This window comes from Adelges cooleyi, unplaced genomic scaffold, assembly GCF_023614345.1.
Source record: "Adelges cooleyi isolate 19-005CV unplaced genomic scaffold, UGA_ACOO_1.1 ACOO_flye_CR_arks_rails_tigmint_CR_PRNA_247, whole genome shotgun sequence".
NCBI classification, from domain to species: domain Eukaryota; kingdom Metazoa; phylum Arthropoda; class Insecta; order Hemiptera; family Adelgidae; genus Adelges; species Adelges cooleyi.
In genome coordinates this window covers 7,652,167-7,665,099 of record NW_026095912.1, presented here as the reverse complement: position 1 = coordinate 7,665,099, position 12,933 = coordinate 7,652,167, and the positions used below count along the sequence as shown (strand labels likewise).

At 27.6% G+C, this 12,933-nt stretch overlaps 1 protein-coding gene across 3 annotated transcripts; it reads left to right on the top strand.

Moving 5' to 3' along the window:
- Window positions 1-8,639, top strand: LOC126836612 (threonine--tRNA ligase 1, cytoplasmic). 3 transcript variants are annotated; one of them, XM_050570175.1, is made up of 16 exons: window positions 1-131; window positions 1,656-1,749; window positions 1,842-1,925; window positions 2,533-2,687; window positions 2,756-3,005; window positions 3,062-3,175; window positions 3,244-3,387; window positions 3,872-4,018; window positions 5,618-5,812; window positions 5,907-5,977; window positions 6,068-6,230; window positions 6,315-6,452; window positions 6,528-6,706; window positions 7,942-8,116; window positions 8,181-8,295; window positions 8,383-8,639. In XM_050570175.1, the coding sequence occupies exons 2-16, from the start codon at window positions 1,663-1,665 to the stop codon at window positions 8,529-8,531; spliced, it is 2,166 nt and encodes a 721-aa protein (XP_050426132.1). In that variant the 5' UTR covers window positions 1-131; window positions 1,656-1,662; the 3' UTR covers window positions 8,532-8,639. The 3 variants fall into 3 exon arrangements, with proteins under 3 accessions (XP_050426132.1, XP_050426133.1, XP_050426131.1); XM_050570176.1 differs by having other exon boundaries at window positions 43-168; XM_050570174.1 differs by lacking the exon at window positions 1-131 and adding an exon at window positions 1,376-1,419.
- Window positions 8,640-12,933: the final 4,294 nt, after the last annotated feature.

Here is a 12,933-nt window from a genome sequence, read left to right as displayed (position 1 = left end):
ATGATAACTACTTACTGATAAGAATAGAGACTGTTAATTACGGTATTGTGATTTGTGTACACGTTGATTGATAAAGCAATGCGGCATAGTCAAAACCTCAAACCTGTAATTGCATCATTCTGAATTTGTTGGTAAGTGAAGATATTTATTATTCTCTTCATTCAATCGGTAAGGTTTACATTGGACGTTTAATAAATAAATTATGAATTAATTTTTTAATGGACATTCTAGAATAACTCTCAGCTTAGGCACCTATACAAAAACCTGTTACTGTATAGTCTAGCTAAACTTTTAAGTAATGTGTTAACAACGTTTGTGACTATATTATATTGTAATATTAACTGAATTTAAATGGTGTATATGTATGTGCTTTAATTGCTGAGTGAATTTCATTTCTGATTTTGGATTAGCTATTATTCAGCATGCCGCACGGGTTAATTTACCACGTAACAATACTTTGAATGGCTACGAAACCATCACTTCATTTACAATTAAAATCGGCCAATCTGAAACTAAATTTGTGCCAAATCTGAAATTTAAAAATCAGTCTTTTTAAAATAATTTACTTTTGTGGCTTTAGACTTCAAGACCACGTTGTCTAACATATTTGCCTCAAGTTTCTTCTTTCTAATGATAATTCCTTCTAATCTTTTCCTGGCATACTTTTACTATGTCATCCTTTACCCTAGACATTTTCTCGGGGAATGCTTTCTTGTATCTTTCAAAAAAGTTTTTAAAAATCTATCGATAGTTTTGTATTTTGTTATTCTTGTTTGAACCACTTTTGAGGAAACTTCTAAACAATTAATAACATCATTATAAATACAATATTGCATTCATATTGATTTTTTGGATGCATAATATTTTAGAACAAATTTACTTTTAATTTTATTATATTCTATAGATTTTTAGAGGCGTTGTATTTAGAGATGTTTATTTGTAGAAGCATTTTTTTTTTATTATAGAACAACTTAATCACTTTTAATTTAAATAGCTAATCAGACCTATGATTGCTTCCACCCTACTATGCTCGGTACCTAGCAGAGGATGCAAGAGGAGGAGGCCTGTGGGGGCTGAAGTCCCTCCCTTGTATTCTTAAAAGTACCTATATTTTTATGTTTATTTATATATATATTTTTTTTTTTACTGTGTAAACTTTAATTCTATAACTATTGTTTATATGTATTTGAAGTGAATTTTTTTTTCTAGCTCCCCATTTTCATTAGGTCTTGGTCCATACCCTCAGTCCTACATAACTTTCTATTATTGTATTATATTTTTCTTTTTTGACTAGATCAATTTATACATTTTCAGTAGTTTTGTTTCACTAACTTCAACCTGAATAATTTTTGATTTTTTAGAGGACATTTATTTTAAAATATATCGAACAATGATTGAAAAATATCTTCATTTTGACAAGTAATAGTTATAGTATAAGGTTATAAAATGTATCTGCTTGCAAAAACTTAACAATTTAATAACTTTTTAAAAACTAAATCTAACTTTTTTTTAATTTCTATTACTAAAAAACTGTAAGTTAGTTTTACAATATTAATAATATACTACCCGTTATGAACCATTATAATTGTTTATATATTAATAAATATTATAATTTGAAAATAATATTTTATAGCTGTTATTTTTTTTTTTCATAGGAAATTAATGCGTTCAAAATTACTGTTAAACACTTATTGTTCCATAACCTTCGGCATACATTCAGTACGTGGAATTAGACTACCTTTATATCAAGTAAGGATTTTCTTTAATTATTATACTTAAAATGTTATATGGAACACCATAATTTTTCTGATTTAAATGAGTCTTTTTTTTATATATTTTAGAAACCAAGTAAGAAAAAAATGGCGCAAAAAGAAGGAAAACAGTCTCAGGTTTCAGAAATGAAACCTTGGCCAGCCTATATTGAGGTACAAAATTTAAAATCTATATACTTTTTTTTTAAAATTACAAATATGTTGTATATAATAAAAATTCTGTCAACAAAAAAAAAAATGGAATATTTTGTTTTATTAAAAAAAAAAAATGCATTGAGGCAGATAAAAGATAATTAAATATAAATCATCATTTTGTGAAAATTAATGACTCATCTGACAGACATCACCGACTTGAAAGATTGGCTTAAGGCGTATTCACACTGTCAAAATATTTGTTGAATGTGGGGAATTACCAGCTGTTAGCTTTTTTGTTCTGTTTAAATAGTTTTTTATGTTGTGATTTTAAATTAGTAGCGTAGCTATTGTGGGTTCAGAGGGAGGGGACAGCTTCCCCAGAGCGCAATCTAATTTAAGGCGATTTTGTACAGTTTACTATACTCGTTAACATGTAATATATGTGCTTTAGTCTCTAGTTTACCACTGCTTCAAATGTTATAAAATGTTTATCATCAGTGTAAATAGATGTGGAAGATGTTTCTGTGTCACTAAAATTACTCTTGACAAAAAAATGTTATCCACATGAAATGAATTGAGTTATTTTAACTTTTATCCAGTGTTATATACTTGTTTTATTTGACAGGAACGTTTAAAATTATGGGACAAACTTAAAGAGCAGTATACTAATGAACTTGCTAGCAAACCTAGAGAACCTATAACTGTAACATTTCCTGATGGAAAAACGGTTGACGCTAAGGCATGGCAATCAACACCATATGAAGTAGCTAAAGGCATTAGGTTTGTATAAAATATTATTATTAATAAACTACCGTCTATTCTAATTATGTTACTTAATAACTTTGTAGTCAAGGACTTGCCGATAACACGATTATTGCCAAGGTAAATGGAGAACTGTGGGATTTGGATAGACCTTTGGAGAAAGATTGCACTCTGCATTTACTTAAATTTGGAGACGACGAAGCTCAGCAAGTGTTTTGGCATTCATCAGCACACGTCTTGGGTGAAGCAATGGAAAGAATTTATGGTGGTTGTCTATGCTATGGACCACCTATTGAAGAAGGCTTTTACTACGATATGTTTTTAGACAACAAACAAGTACTTATTCTAAAGTTTTTATAAATTTTTTTCTCACAGTACATTTTTTTTTTTAGGTGTCAAATTTTGATTTTCCTATTGTTGAAGGCTTAGTAAAAACTATTTTGAAAGATAAACAACCATTTGAAAGACTTGAAGTAAGCAAGGAAGATCTTTTAGAAATGTTCAAGGTAATTATATTGCTGTGATTTTGTAAAAGATGGTCTATCATTTTTGTTATTGTTTTTATCTTTTTTAGTATAACGAATTTAAAGTAAGAATACTAAAAGAAAAAGTAAAAACTCCAACAACTACTGTGTATCGATGTGGACCTCTGATCGATTTATGCAGAGGACCACACGTACGCCATACTGGAAAAGTTAAAGCATTTAAAGTGATCAAGGTAAATCAGTAAATCATTTTCAACTTATCTCTTATATGTGTCAACTCGTATTCGGCTTATATTTTTTCTTCAAGTCAGTTGATCATTTGCCATTTATTTTAATTTGTTAAATGTGATCATAATTGCGTCATTTTTTTATTTTTACATATGAAAAATTATAATCCTATTCTTATTTATGTGGTTTTATGAAAAAAATATTTTATTTTAGCACTTATTATTAATTTTTAGTTTACATTTTGTGTAGAAAAAGTTACCTATTATACTGTGTTATTCACAATGTTGTATACAGTAATTTTTCTATGAAATAATTGAAAATTATTACAAATTATATTATTACAATTATTATATATACATATATATTATTATATATACATTTATAATTAATACAATTAAATTACAAATTTTAATCACCTCATCTAATTCAAATTATAAAATAATATTGTTTTTTTATTTGTACGTAGTGTAATATAAATACTTATTTTAGAATTCTTCTACATACTGGGAAGGAGATTGCAAAGCTGAAACGTTACAACGCATTTATGGAATTTCATATCCTGATAACAAGCTAATGAAAGAATGGGAAAAGTTCCAAGAGGAAGCTGCAAAAAGGGATCATCGTAAAATCGGAAGAGTTAGTTTTCTTTTTTTAATTAAGTATCAATTAGTAATTATATCAATGGTCGAAAGAAAATAGAAGGCTAGCGATACTTTTGACACAAACCTGGTTTTAAATGTCTGGTTTTATTTATTTTAACCGGCGATTTTCACCCAACATAGCATATAAATCTATAACTTAAGCAATTTTATTTGACCTAGGCACCAATTTTAATAGCAGTTAATAATCCATGGGACATAAATTGAAACTAAATTTACCGACATGAACACAAAAAAAAAAAAAATTGTGGTGTGATAAAATCACTTTCAACTGAACACTGATACAAATTTGATATGGTATAAATACAAAAAAAGATAAAAACATTGTAAAAACTGTGCTTAAAAGTTAAAATTATTTTATTACTATTAGAATGTATAAGATTAGGGTTAATCATCTGTTATTAATATAAATTGTAACTCATACGGTTTTATTAACAAAATTGTTAATTACAATTTACAACTTTAGGTTTTCCTTTAAAAAAAAAGATAGACTACAGAATTTTAAAAGAATTGTATGTTATTGCCATACTCTAGATCTACCTTCAGTCTTATTCTCTGACCTTAAGTTCTAAAAGAAATAAACAAAAGTTTCCACTTCTCCTAGGGGAATGGGTTTCTAGATTTTTTTTGGTTTGCTAGTGTCTATAGATAGTACTTTATCTAAAGAATAATCCTACAAATTTGGAACTTTTTAAAAAAAGTTTTAAAGCTTTGTAAATTTAAGTTGAAATATATTCTTATTTTTGGGTATTTTACTCAATTTTGAAGAGAAAATGGTCTATAAAGTTGCTACATGAAGAAATCGGTTTGTACACAATAATAAAAACCAAATAAAATAAATATTAAAGATATAAAATCTACTTGAACCCTAAACCATAAAAATTATACACTTCTTGCGTGTATAATGTGTATTATACACTTCATGCGCAAGAAGTGTATAATTTTTATGGTTTAGGGTTCAAGTAGATTTTATATCTTTACTATATATGTATTTAACCATAAGTTTGCTTAACAGTTTTTTCTAAAATAAAATAAATAAAAACACGTTATTGAAAAAACAATATCTTTTCAGCTTAGTATCAAAGCCTAAATAAACAACTATAATTTTTTATAACTACAATTTATTTAGTGTATTTATCGATTTATTACATCAAACAAAAGTTTAATAGATCATTTACAATTGTTTGAATAAAATAAAATTATTGAAAAAAGTTTTTAGCACTTCTGTAAAATTTCTTAAACACAAAAACATCTAATTATTGCAATAGTTTGATAAAAAATAATTTATCAGTTGTTAAATATTTTTTGGTTTGATCATTTTCGGATCTATCCATGTTGTTACTACTTATCTGACGTTCCGAACCCATTGCAGTCACACTACAGAATTCTTGCAACAGTTGAACGGTTACTATTACTTTTGTGATAGACAATGTGTTCAAAACGTTAGCTAACTAATGACAAAATAGTTAGATCTGAAATTTATCAGACTAATTGTACAATCCATGCATTCATAAATTTATTTCCTGAAAAAAGTGTCAACAATTAACCTTTAAATATTTGCAATGCATTATGTTAGGAACAAGAGTTATTTTTCTTCCACGAACTAAGTCCCGGTTCATGTTTCTTTCAACCAAAAGGCGCATATATTTACAATACTTTGGTTGAATTTATCAAAAGTGAATACCGTAAGCGTGGATTCCAAGAAGTAGTTTCGCCTAATATTTACAATGTTAAATTGTGGCAAACATCTGGCCATTGGGCACATTATGCTGTAAGTATATTTACTACAATTTTTGGTATATTTTATTTTTAATAATTATTATTTTGTGTACGTTATTACTGTTATTTGAAATTTGTACAAATAGGAAAATATGTTTTCATTTGACGTTGAAAAAGAGACATATGCACTGAAACCAATGAATTGCCCTGGTCATTGGTATGTATTTCAGCTATATGATAAATATGACTTACTTTTTATTGGATATATATTTTTTTTTGTTATGTAACAGCTTTTATTGTGTTTCAGTTTGATGTTCGACCACCGTAACCGATCGTGGAGGGAACTCCCGCTTAGAATGGCCGATTTTGGTGTTCTGCATCGAAATGAGTTATCGGGAGCTTTGACTGGATTAACTCGAGTAAGGCGTTTTCAACAAGATGACGCCCACATATTCTGTACTAAAGATCAGGTATATAGTTCAAACTTTTAATAGATTTAAGATAGTTGACTGATCTTATTATTATTATTATTATTATTTAATACTTGTTATTAGATTGGTCAAGAAATTGTAAGCGCCCTAGATTTCTTACGACATGTTTACACCGTGTTTGGATTTTCATTCAATTTGCGTTTGTCTACGAGACCAGAAAAGTATTTGGGAGAACTAGAAATGTGGAATAATGCCGAAAAAGTATGTGAGATTGTTTTTGTTATTGTATTTTTTATTAGTGTAACACAATTTATTTATTATTTTAATTTTATTTAGCAACTCGAAGACAGCTTAAACTCATTTGGTGAACCATGGAAATTAAACCCTGGAGATGGAGCATTCTATGGTCCTAAAATTGATATCACTATTTCTGATGCACTAAAACGGCAACACCAATGTGCTACTATTCAGCTAGATTTCCAACTTCCTATTCGTTTCAACTTATCATATATTGGGTAAGTGATTTTTAAACTGATGTATTTTTTAAAGTGATTAATAGAAATTCTTATAAATTAAACGATTCATTTCTTTGTGAGTTTAGAAAAAGTTATTGAGACTACTAATCCAATAATTTTAGTAAAATGAATTACTGATTACGATTGTCGGTTACCTAGTTTTTATATTTGGTACTACCTGATATGTTAATATCTGACTATTATTATAAAAAATATTAGCTTTTCACAAATAATAGAAAAATTAATCATACTACTATCATAAATCCATTGTTAAAATCCATTATTTAATAAATTGTTACCCGTTCATAATTGAATAATTGTTTTCCGATTTATTATTCCATAAATTGATTTCCGATAAACTAATTTTTTGACCAAATACATCTAAAAAGTGCAATCGATCAGGTAAAATACCTGAGGTACAGATTATTTTTTTTAATCTCTATTCAAGAACTACTATAGTTTTTTTTAACTAGCTTTTATTAAAACAAAAATATGTAATCTGTAGCTCAACAATTAGACAATAGCAATATAACAATAATATTGTTATAAAATATAAACTACCATAGTTAGTAGTTGAAACTTAAACTAAACATTTTTGTTGAATAGTTTAAAATACTATTCATTTCTAAAGGAGCTTTGAAAAATATAGCTATGAGACTCAATGATTGGAGGGAATAAACAGATCCTTTATACAATTATAATAAACTTTTATCCTACAAACCTAGACTTGTTATTAATACTTGAGTCTTGAATCGTTCATTTTATTTATGATACAGGGCCAGGTCAAGTACAGAAAGAATTAATACATAATTTTAAACTTAATTACTAAACAATATAATGAATGAAACATTATAACTAGGCTATTCAGGGCCAAAAGAAAAGAAGGTGGGGCTTATTAGCGACCCGTAATAAACGAATCATAAAAGAATTTGAGTAATAATTCGATGAAAATCGATATTATTGTCGAGAAGGTTTGAAAGAAAGGATTTTTGGCTAGTATCTACGATGGGCTAAGGATATAAAACATGCGTAAACAAAACAGACAAAACTGTTATCATGAGGAAGACAAGAGGTGTTATTTGTAAATGCAATAGACTAGATAAAACATTTCCTTTGCACATGTTCGATCATTTTGGTAACAGCTGCAAAAGAACACCAGAGAACAATATATTTAAATATGGGGACGTACAATGAAATCTAAATCCTACCGTTTAATCTTTTTTTAATGTTTCAAGTGAAACCGGAGAAAAAATTCGTCCTGTAATTATACATCGGGCTATATTTGGCTCTGTTGAAAGAATGATTGCTATTTTAACTGAATCTTTTGCTGGTAAATGGCCATTCTGGCTGTCTCCTCGACAGCTCGTTGTTATACCAGTTGGACCACAATTTGACGAGTATGCAGAAAAAGTATGTTGATATGATTATATTAAGTAACATTTATTATAAAATGTTTTTCATAACTGATGTTTAGGTAAAAAAAGAAATTTATGAGTCCGGTTTTATGTGCGACGTAGATGTTGATCATGGTGACACATTAAACAAGAAAATCCGTAATGCACAATTGGCTCAGTACAATTTTATTCTTGGTATGATATAAAATACTATAAGTAAATTTTACGTTTTTAAACATTTTGTACTTCAAATTTATTATATCTATTTATTATCTATTTTAGTGGTTGGAGATAAAGAGAGGACAGCTAATACAGTAAATGTCCGTACTAGAGATAACAATGTTCATGGAGAATTTAGTATTGAAGAAACTATTCAAAGGTTGCAAAAGTTAAAAATTTCCAAAACTAACAACAGCGAAGTAGAATTCTAATTTATAATAATTTTCTAATTATAATAAAATACTATTAAATTTGTAAGCAACGCCTGTTTTAAAATTGTATAATTCTTCTAAATACATTCATAGCTGGATCAGTAGTAATTATATATTCTTATTTATGAATCTCTGAATATTACCGAACAAACATTAGGGTTTTTATCAAATATATTAAGATATAAATACTTTAAAAATAAAATACAGAAATTTATTAAAATTTCATACACTGGCCATACAAAAAACAATAACCGTTTTACAATGTGTTTCTCTTTTTTTTAACGCCTGTCTTAAATAGTTCTTTAATAAAATTTAAATACAATTTTATTTGTAATTAAATTTAATAATATTATAATTTAAAATAATTTACAGTATGAGTTGTTTTTTTCTTCGACGCCAAAATGGGTATAATTTCTATTAAAAATAACGAAATTATTTGTGTGAACAATGAACATGTATATGACAAGACGTAATAGAGGTATTTTGTATTATTATTGCATACTAAGATTCATAGAACAGACTCTAACCTCTCACTGGCGCTATTTAAATAGGGAAAGTGTCGTTAAAAAATGAAGTACAAACAAAATATGTCAATATAACATTAAAAAATGTTCTATAAAATAGTAGTAAAAAAATACGGTTAACATGATCGTTTTGGTATGCATTTTCAGTTACAATTTCTTTAAAAGAAATTTGACAGCTTTTTATTTTAAAAGTTGAATTGTGTTTTTGTTATGAAATCGTTGACATTTTCCACAATTTTATAGATATACTTTTGACTATTCAATTTTACAGAGTAGCAAAGCTTAAAAAACCTAAGATTGTATTATAAAAAAAATATTTTAACTTAAAATTATGATATAAATGGCGAACTCTGTCTGTCTATTCTTAAGATGAACGACAGGGTCAAATATATTTTTAAAGTTTTTAAACGAAATTATGCACTAATAATTGAACATTTTATCCACCTTGTTTTTTCGTTGTTGCTTATTTATCAGTTAGATATACGCAATTAAAAAAGGACTATCGAAAATTTGAAAACAAATTAAACCTCTGAACGTCTTGAGAAATAATATTTAAAAATCACCTTATTAGTAAAAAACAATTTTTAAAAAATCAAGAATTTCAAATACGCTACGGATTTGGCACTGAATATACCATGTCTAATAAGAGTAAATGTAGATTTTTATAACTAATTCTTTTTTCAAGAAAGATACAACCTCTAAAAAAATAATGCAATTGTAGTTTTAAAAAAATTATATACGGGTATTTTTTCCCTATATATTGTGATTTGCAAATTATTTTTTTTTTTTGGTTTTATTTATGAGTAATTATTATTGATGAAAAAGAATTGACATGGGGGAAGGTTGTTCAGGTTATTTAAGTTTTTCCTTAGGTTATTTTTTTATTATTATTGTTTATTAATACATTTAAATTTGTCAATAATATTCAAATAGAAGATTATACCAAAAAGAAGGATTAATCTGTTATTTAGACCACTTCCAAGACTTATAGACTCTAGAGATGACTGCAAAAAATACGAATTGTATAGCTTTTTAACAATTAACTATCTTATGTAGCTATGTTTATTATTATTTTAAATTTGAATTATAACGTATTTAACTAAAATAATATTTTTTCCGTTACATTAAAATAATGCAATCACTATAATGTCATAATAGAACACGAATTAGTGTTATTATACCCGCAAAAAGAAAGCATAGATGCTGTAAAAACTTACAATTAGAAACCTGTATTATAGGTAGGACGTAAACACATAACACATACAACCCTTTGTGTTTCTCTACCGAGGTCGTGTAGTAGTGACTATTTATCGTGTGCAAAATAATAACGTTTAACCTTTTTATTTCGTCCACAAAAGGTGTACTATCTCAAGACCAGTTGACAAGTAAGAAGTGCTTACATTTTTAGTAGGTTTCGTCATTCTATTAGAATTGAACAAAGTATAATTAACAAAATAATAGTGGCGCAAGTATTTAAAGGTTTAAAAAAGCTTATAACACCTTACCAAATGAATTATAACAACTAAAGATTTTATTATGTTATACCATACCGTAAAAATATACTATATTATACTCTGTACGTATACAATATAAACTCGTATGTAGACTGTATATCACTCAATTCTAAATAAAACAATTTTTTTCAAATTGTATTTTTTTAATATTAAAAAACGTAATTTTTTAAAATGATAATCGGTTTTCTACATCAACCAGTAAAGTAGTTAAAGAACTGGAACCTATTTACAAAATTCAAATCGGACCACCTTAAATAGTCAAATTTTTGTCCAGCGTGTTTACTTCAAAATAAATCAAAATTGCTTTTACTCATTAAAAAAAAATGTATATAAACTAAAATAATGCCTTTATAAAACTCCTTTAAAATCGCCTGCTTCCAATCCCTTTACCTAATATACGCATAATATTTTATACATAATATACATAACATTTTCATTGTCATCGTCGTTGCTGTTGAAACCAGTAAGAGCGATGCTGGTTCCAGGTTCAGACACTAATGGATGCCCAGAAATGGGTATTCACCAATTAGTCTCATAACTTTCTCTTCAATTTCACTTAGACGATGTTCTTCGTTCTCTCTTCCACCAGTTTTCCCGAGTCCTCTTTTAACAGCGACACATCTCTTTTTCGTGTTACTTTTTAAATCTTTCCACGTCTATAACAAGTACATATTACAATTTAACATTCGTTATTGTTTTTTATTTTTATTACGAGTATTATTACCTATAGGTAACCTAAACGGCCCGCCGCCGTGCTGCACCGTATATTCGTCGAAGAAAGAAGTCCGCCTAGAAATGACTTCAGATTCGTAATCGGCGTAAAAAACACTAAAATATGACAAAAAAAAAAATCACAAAAACGAAGTGTCCGGTAAAGTAAATTTATACCGTATTTACTATAAATTAATTCCATAACGATTGGGCTGATTTAAAAGTAAAAGTCGATGAAAATTTACCTTCTACTAAATCTCGATGACTGCTCTAAAATCGATTAAACATAATTTTTGAGCTGTTGTCACAGATTGGCTTTTAGATCTTTTTGGTTCAGATATACCTAATAGCAATAATTATTATTATAATAACTTTTGAAACTCAAATGGTAACGCATACATTATATTAGTTTTGAATTACTATTCTTGAAGTCATTGAGGATTCAAGTCAATGGTAGGAGGAAAGGTAGAGCGTATAGTATTATTTTTATCTGCGTTCACTTCCCAACCGCACTTCCCCACCCTTCCTAACTTTTAAACTATCTTATAACTTTAAAAATAACTATTGAAAACTAGTGATCAACCAGTCAACATTTTTAATAAAATATTCTTTATTTAAAAAGGTAATAAAATATATACATTACTATTTAAGTTTTAAAAGTTAATATAAAAATAATTCGTTTTGTAGGAGGAGAAAAACCCCAAAAAAATTAGATTAGATAGAATTTCTTATTATTAAACCCTATGAGATATTGAGTGGTTTACTATAAAATTATCACCTTGTATTGTATAATATAATACATTATAATTCTTTATATTATGTTTTATTGTATATTTTTGTGACATAACAGTTCCATTCAACGTGGAGATGCCGAGAGTCTATACTCATTAGTCATTACTATACTCCGTGGTATTTCGGAAAATGCCAACATAAAATTATATTTCCTACTCGAATGGTATTTGCGCACAGACTATTAATTAAATACCGCGAGTCGAAGAACATTCCAAATACCTACTGTTGTTAATATGATGACGAAAAAATATCAGTCAAATCGTTAGTACACGAATAATGTTCGTGTGATTTCAATAATGTATAATAGGCCCCCATGGGTAGTTGGTTTGGGAAACAATTAAAAATATTGGTCATTATGTAATTCTCGATTTTTAAGTATTGTTTTCACGTAGAAAAACGTGTATTGATTCTTTTGACTAGAGTTTCCTTTAAATTACTTGAATTGGCAAATGTTCATGCAAACCGTGGATATGAAAATACTTATTACTGCACTACATAATAACATGATATTAAACTAAAATTTAGCAAGAAAATTATTATTCGTTTTGATTTGATTTGACAACCTATCCTTTTTCAGAAGACATAGTAGCTATCTAGATTATTTCCTATGATGCCACTCTTTCGTCCTTTAACCAGAAAATTTACCAGGTTTGCGCTATAAAATAAAAAAAAAACGCCTGATTTTTTAGAAAACCTAAGAACAACTATATTTTTTTATACTATTTACTATTATCGAAAAAGTCGTACAGCAAGAACGTCATTGTTTTACGTATATTGACTATATTATTATTATATCATAAACATATAACACATAATCAAATACACAATTTGTTTGTCTAGTACGCATCATACTGCATAAAC

Bases quoted from the DNA above. Each gene is read 5' to 3' on its own strand.
- LOC126836612 (XM_050570174.1), top strand. From the start codon at position 1,391: ATGATTGAAAAATATCTTCATTTTGACAA. The intron at 1,420-1,655 runs GTAATAGTTATA...TTTTTTTCATAG, and splicing joins AAATATCTTCATTTTGACAA to GAAATTAATGCGTTCAAAAT. The intron at 8,296-8,382 runs GTATGATATAAA...TATCTATTTTAG, and splicing joins TCAGTACAATTTTATTCTTG to TGGTTGGAGATAAAGAGAGG.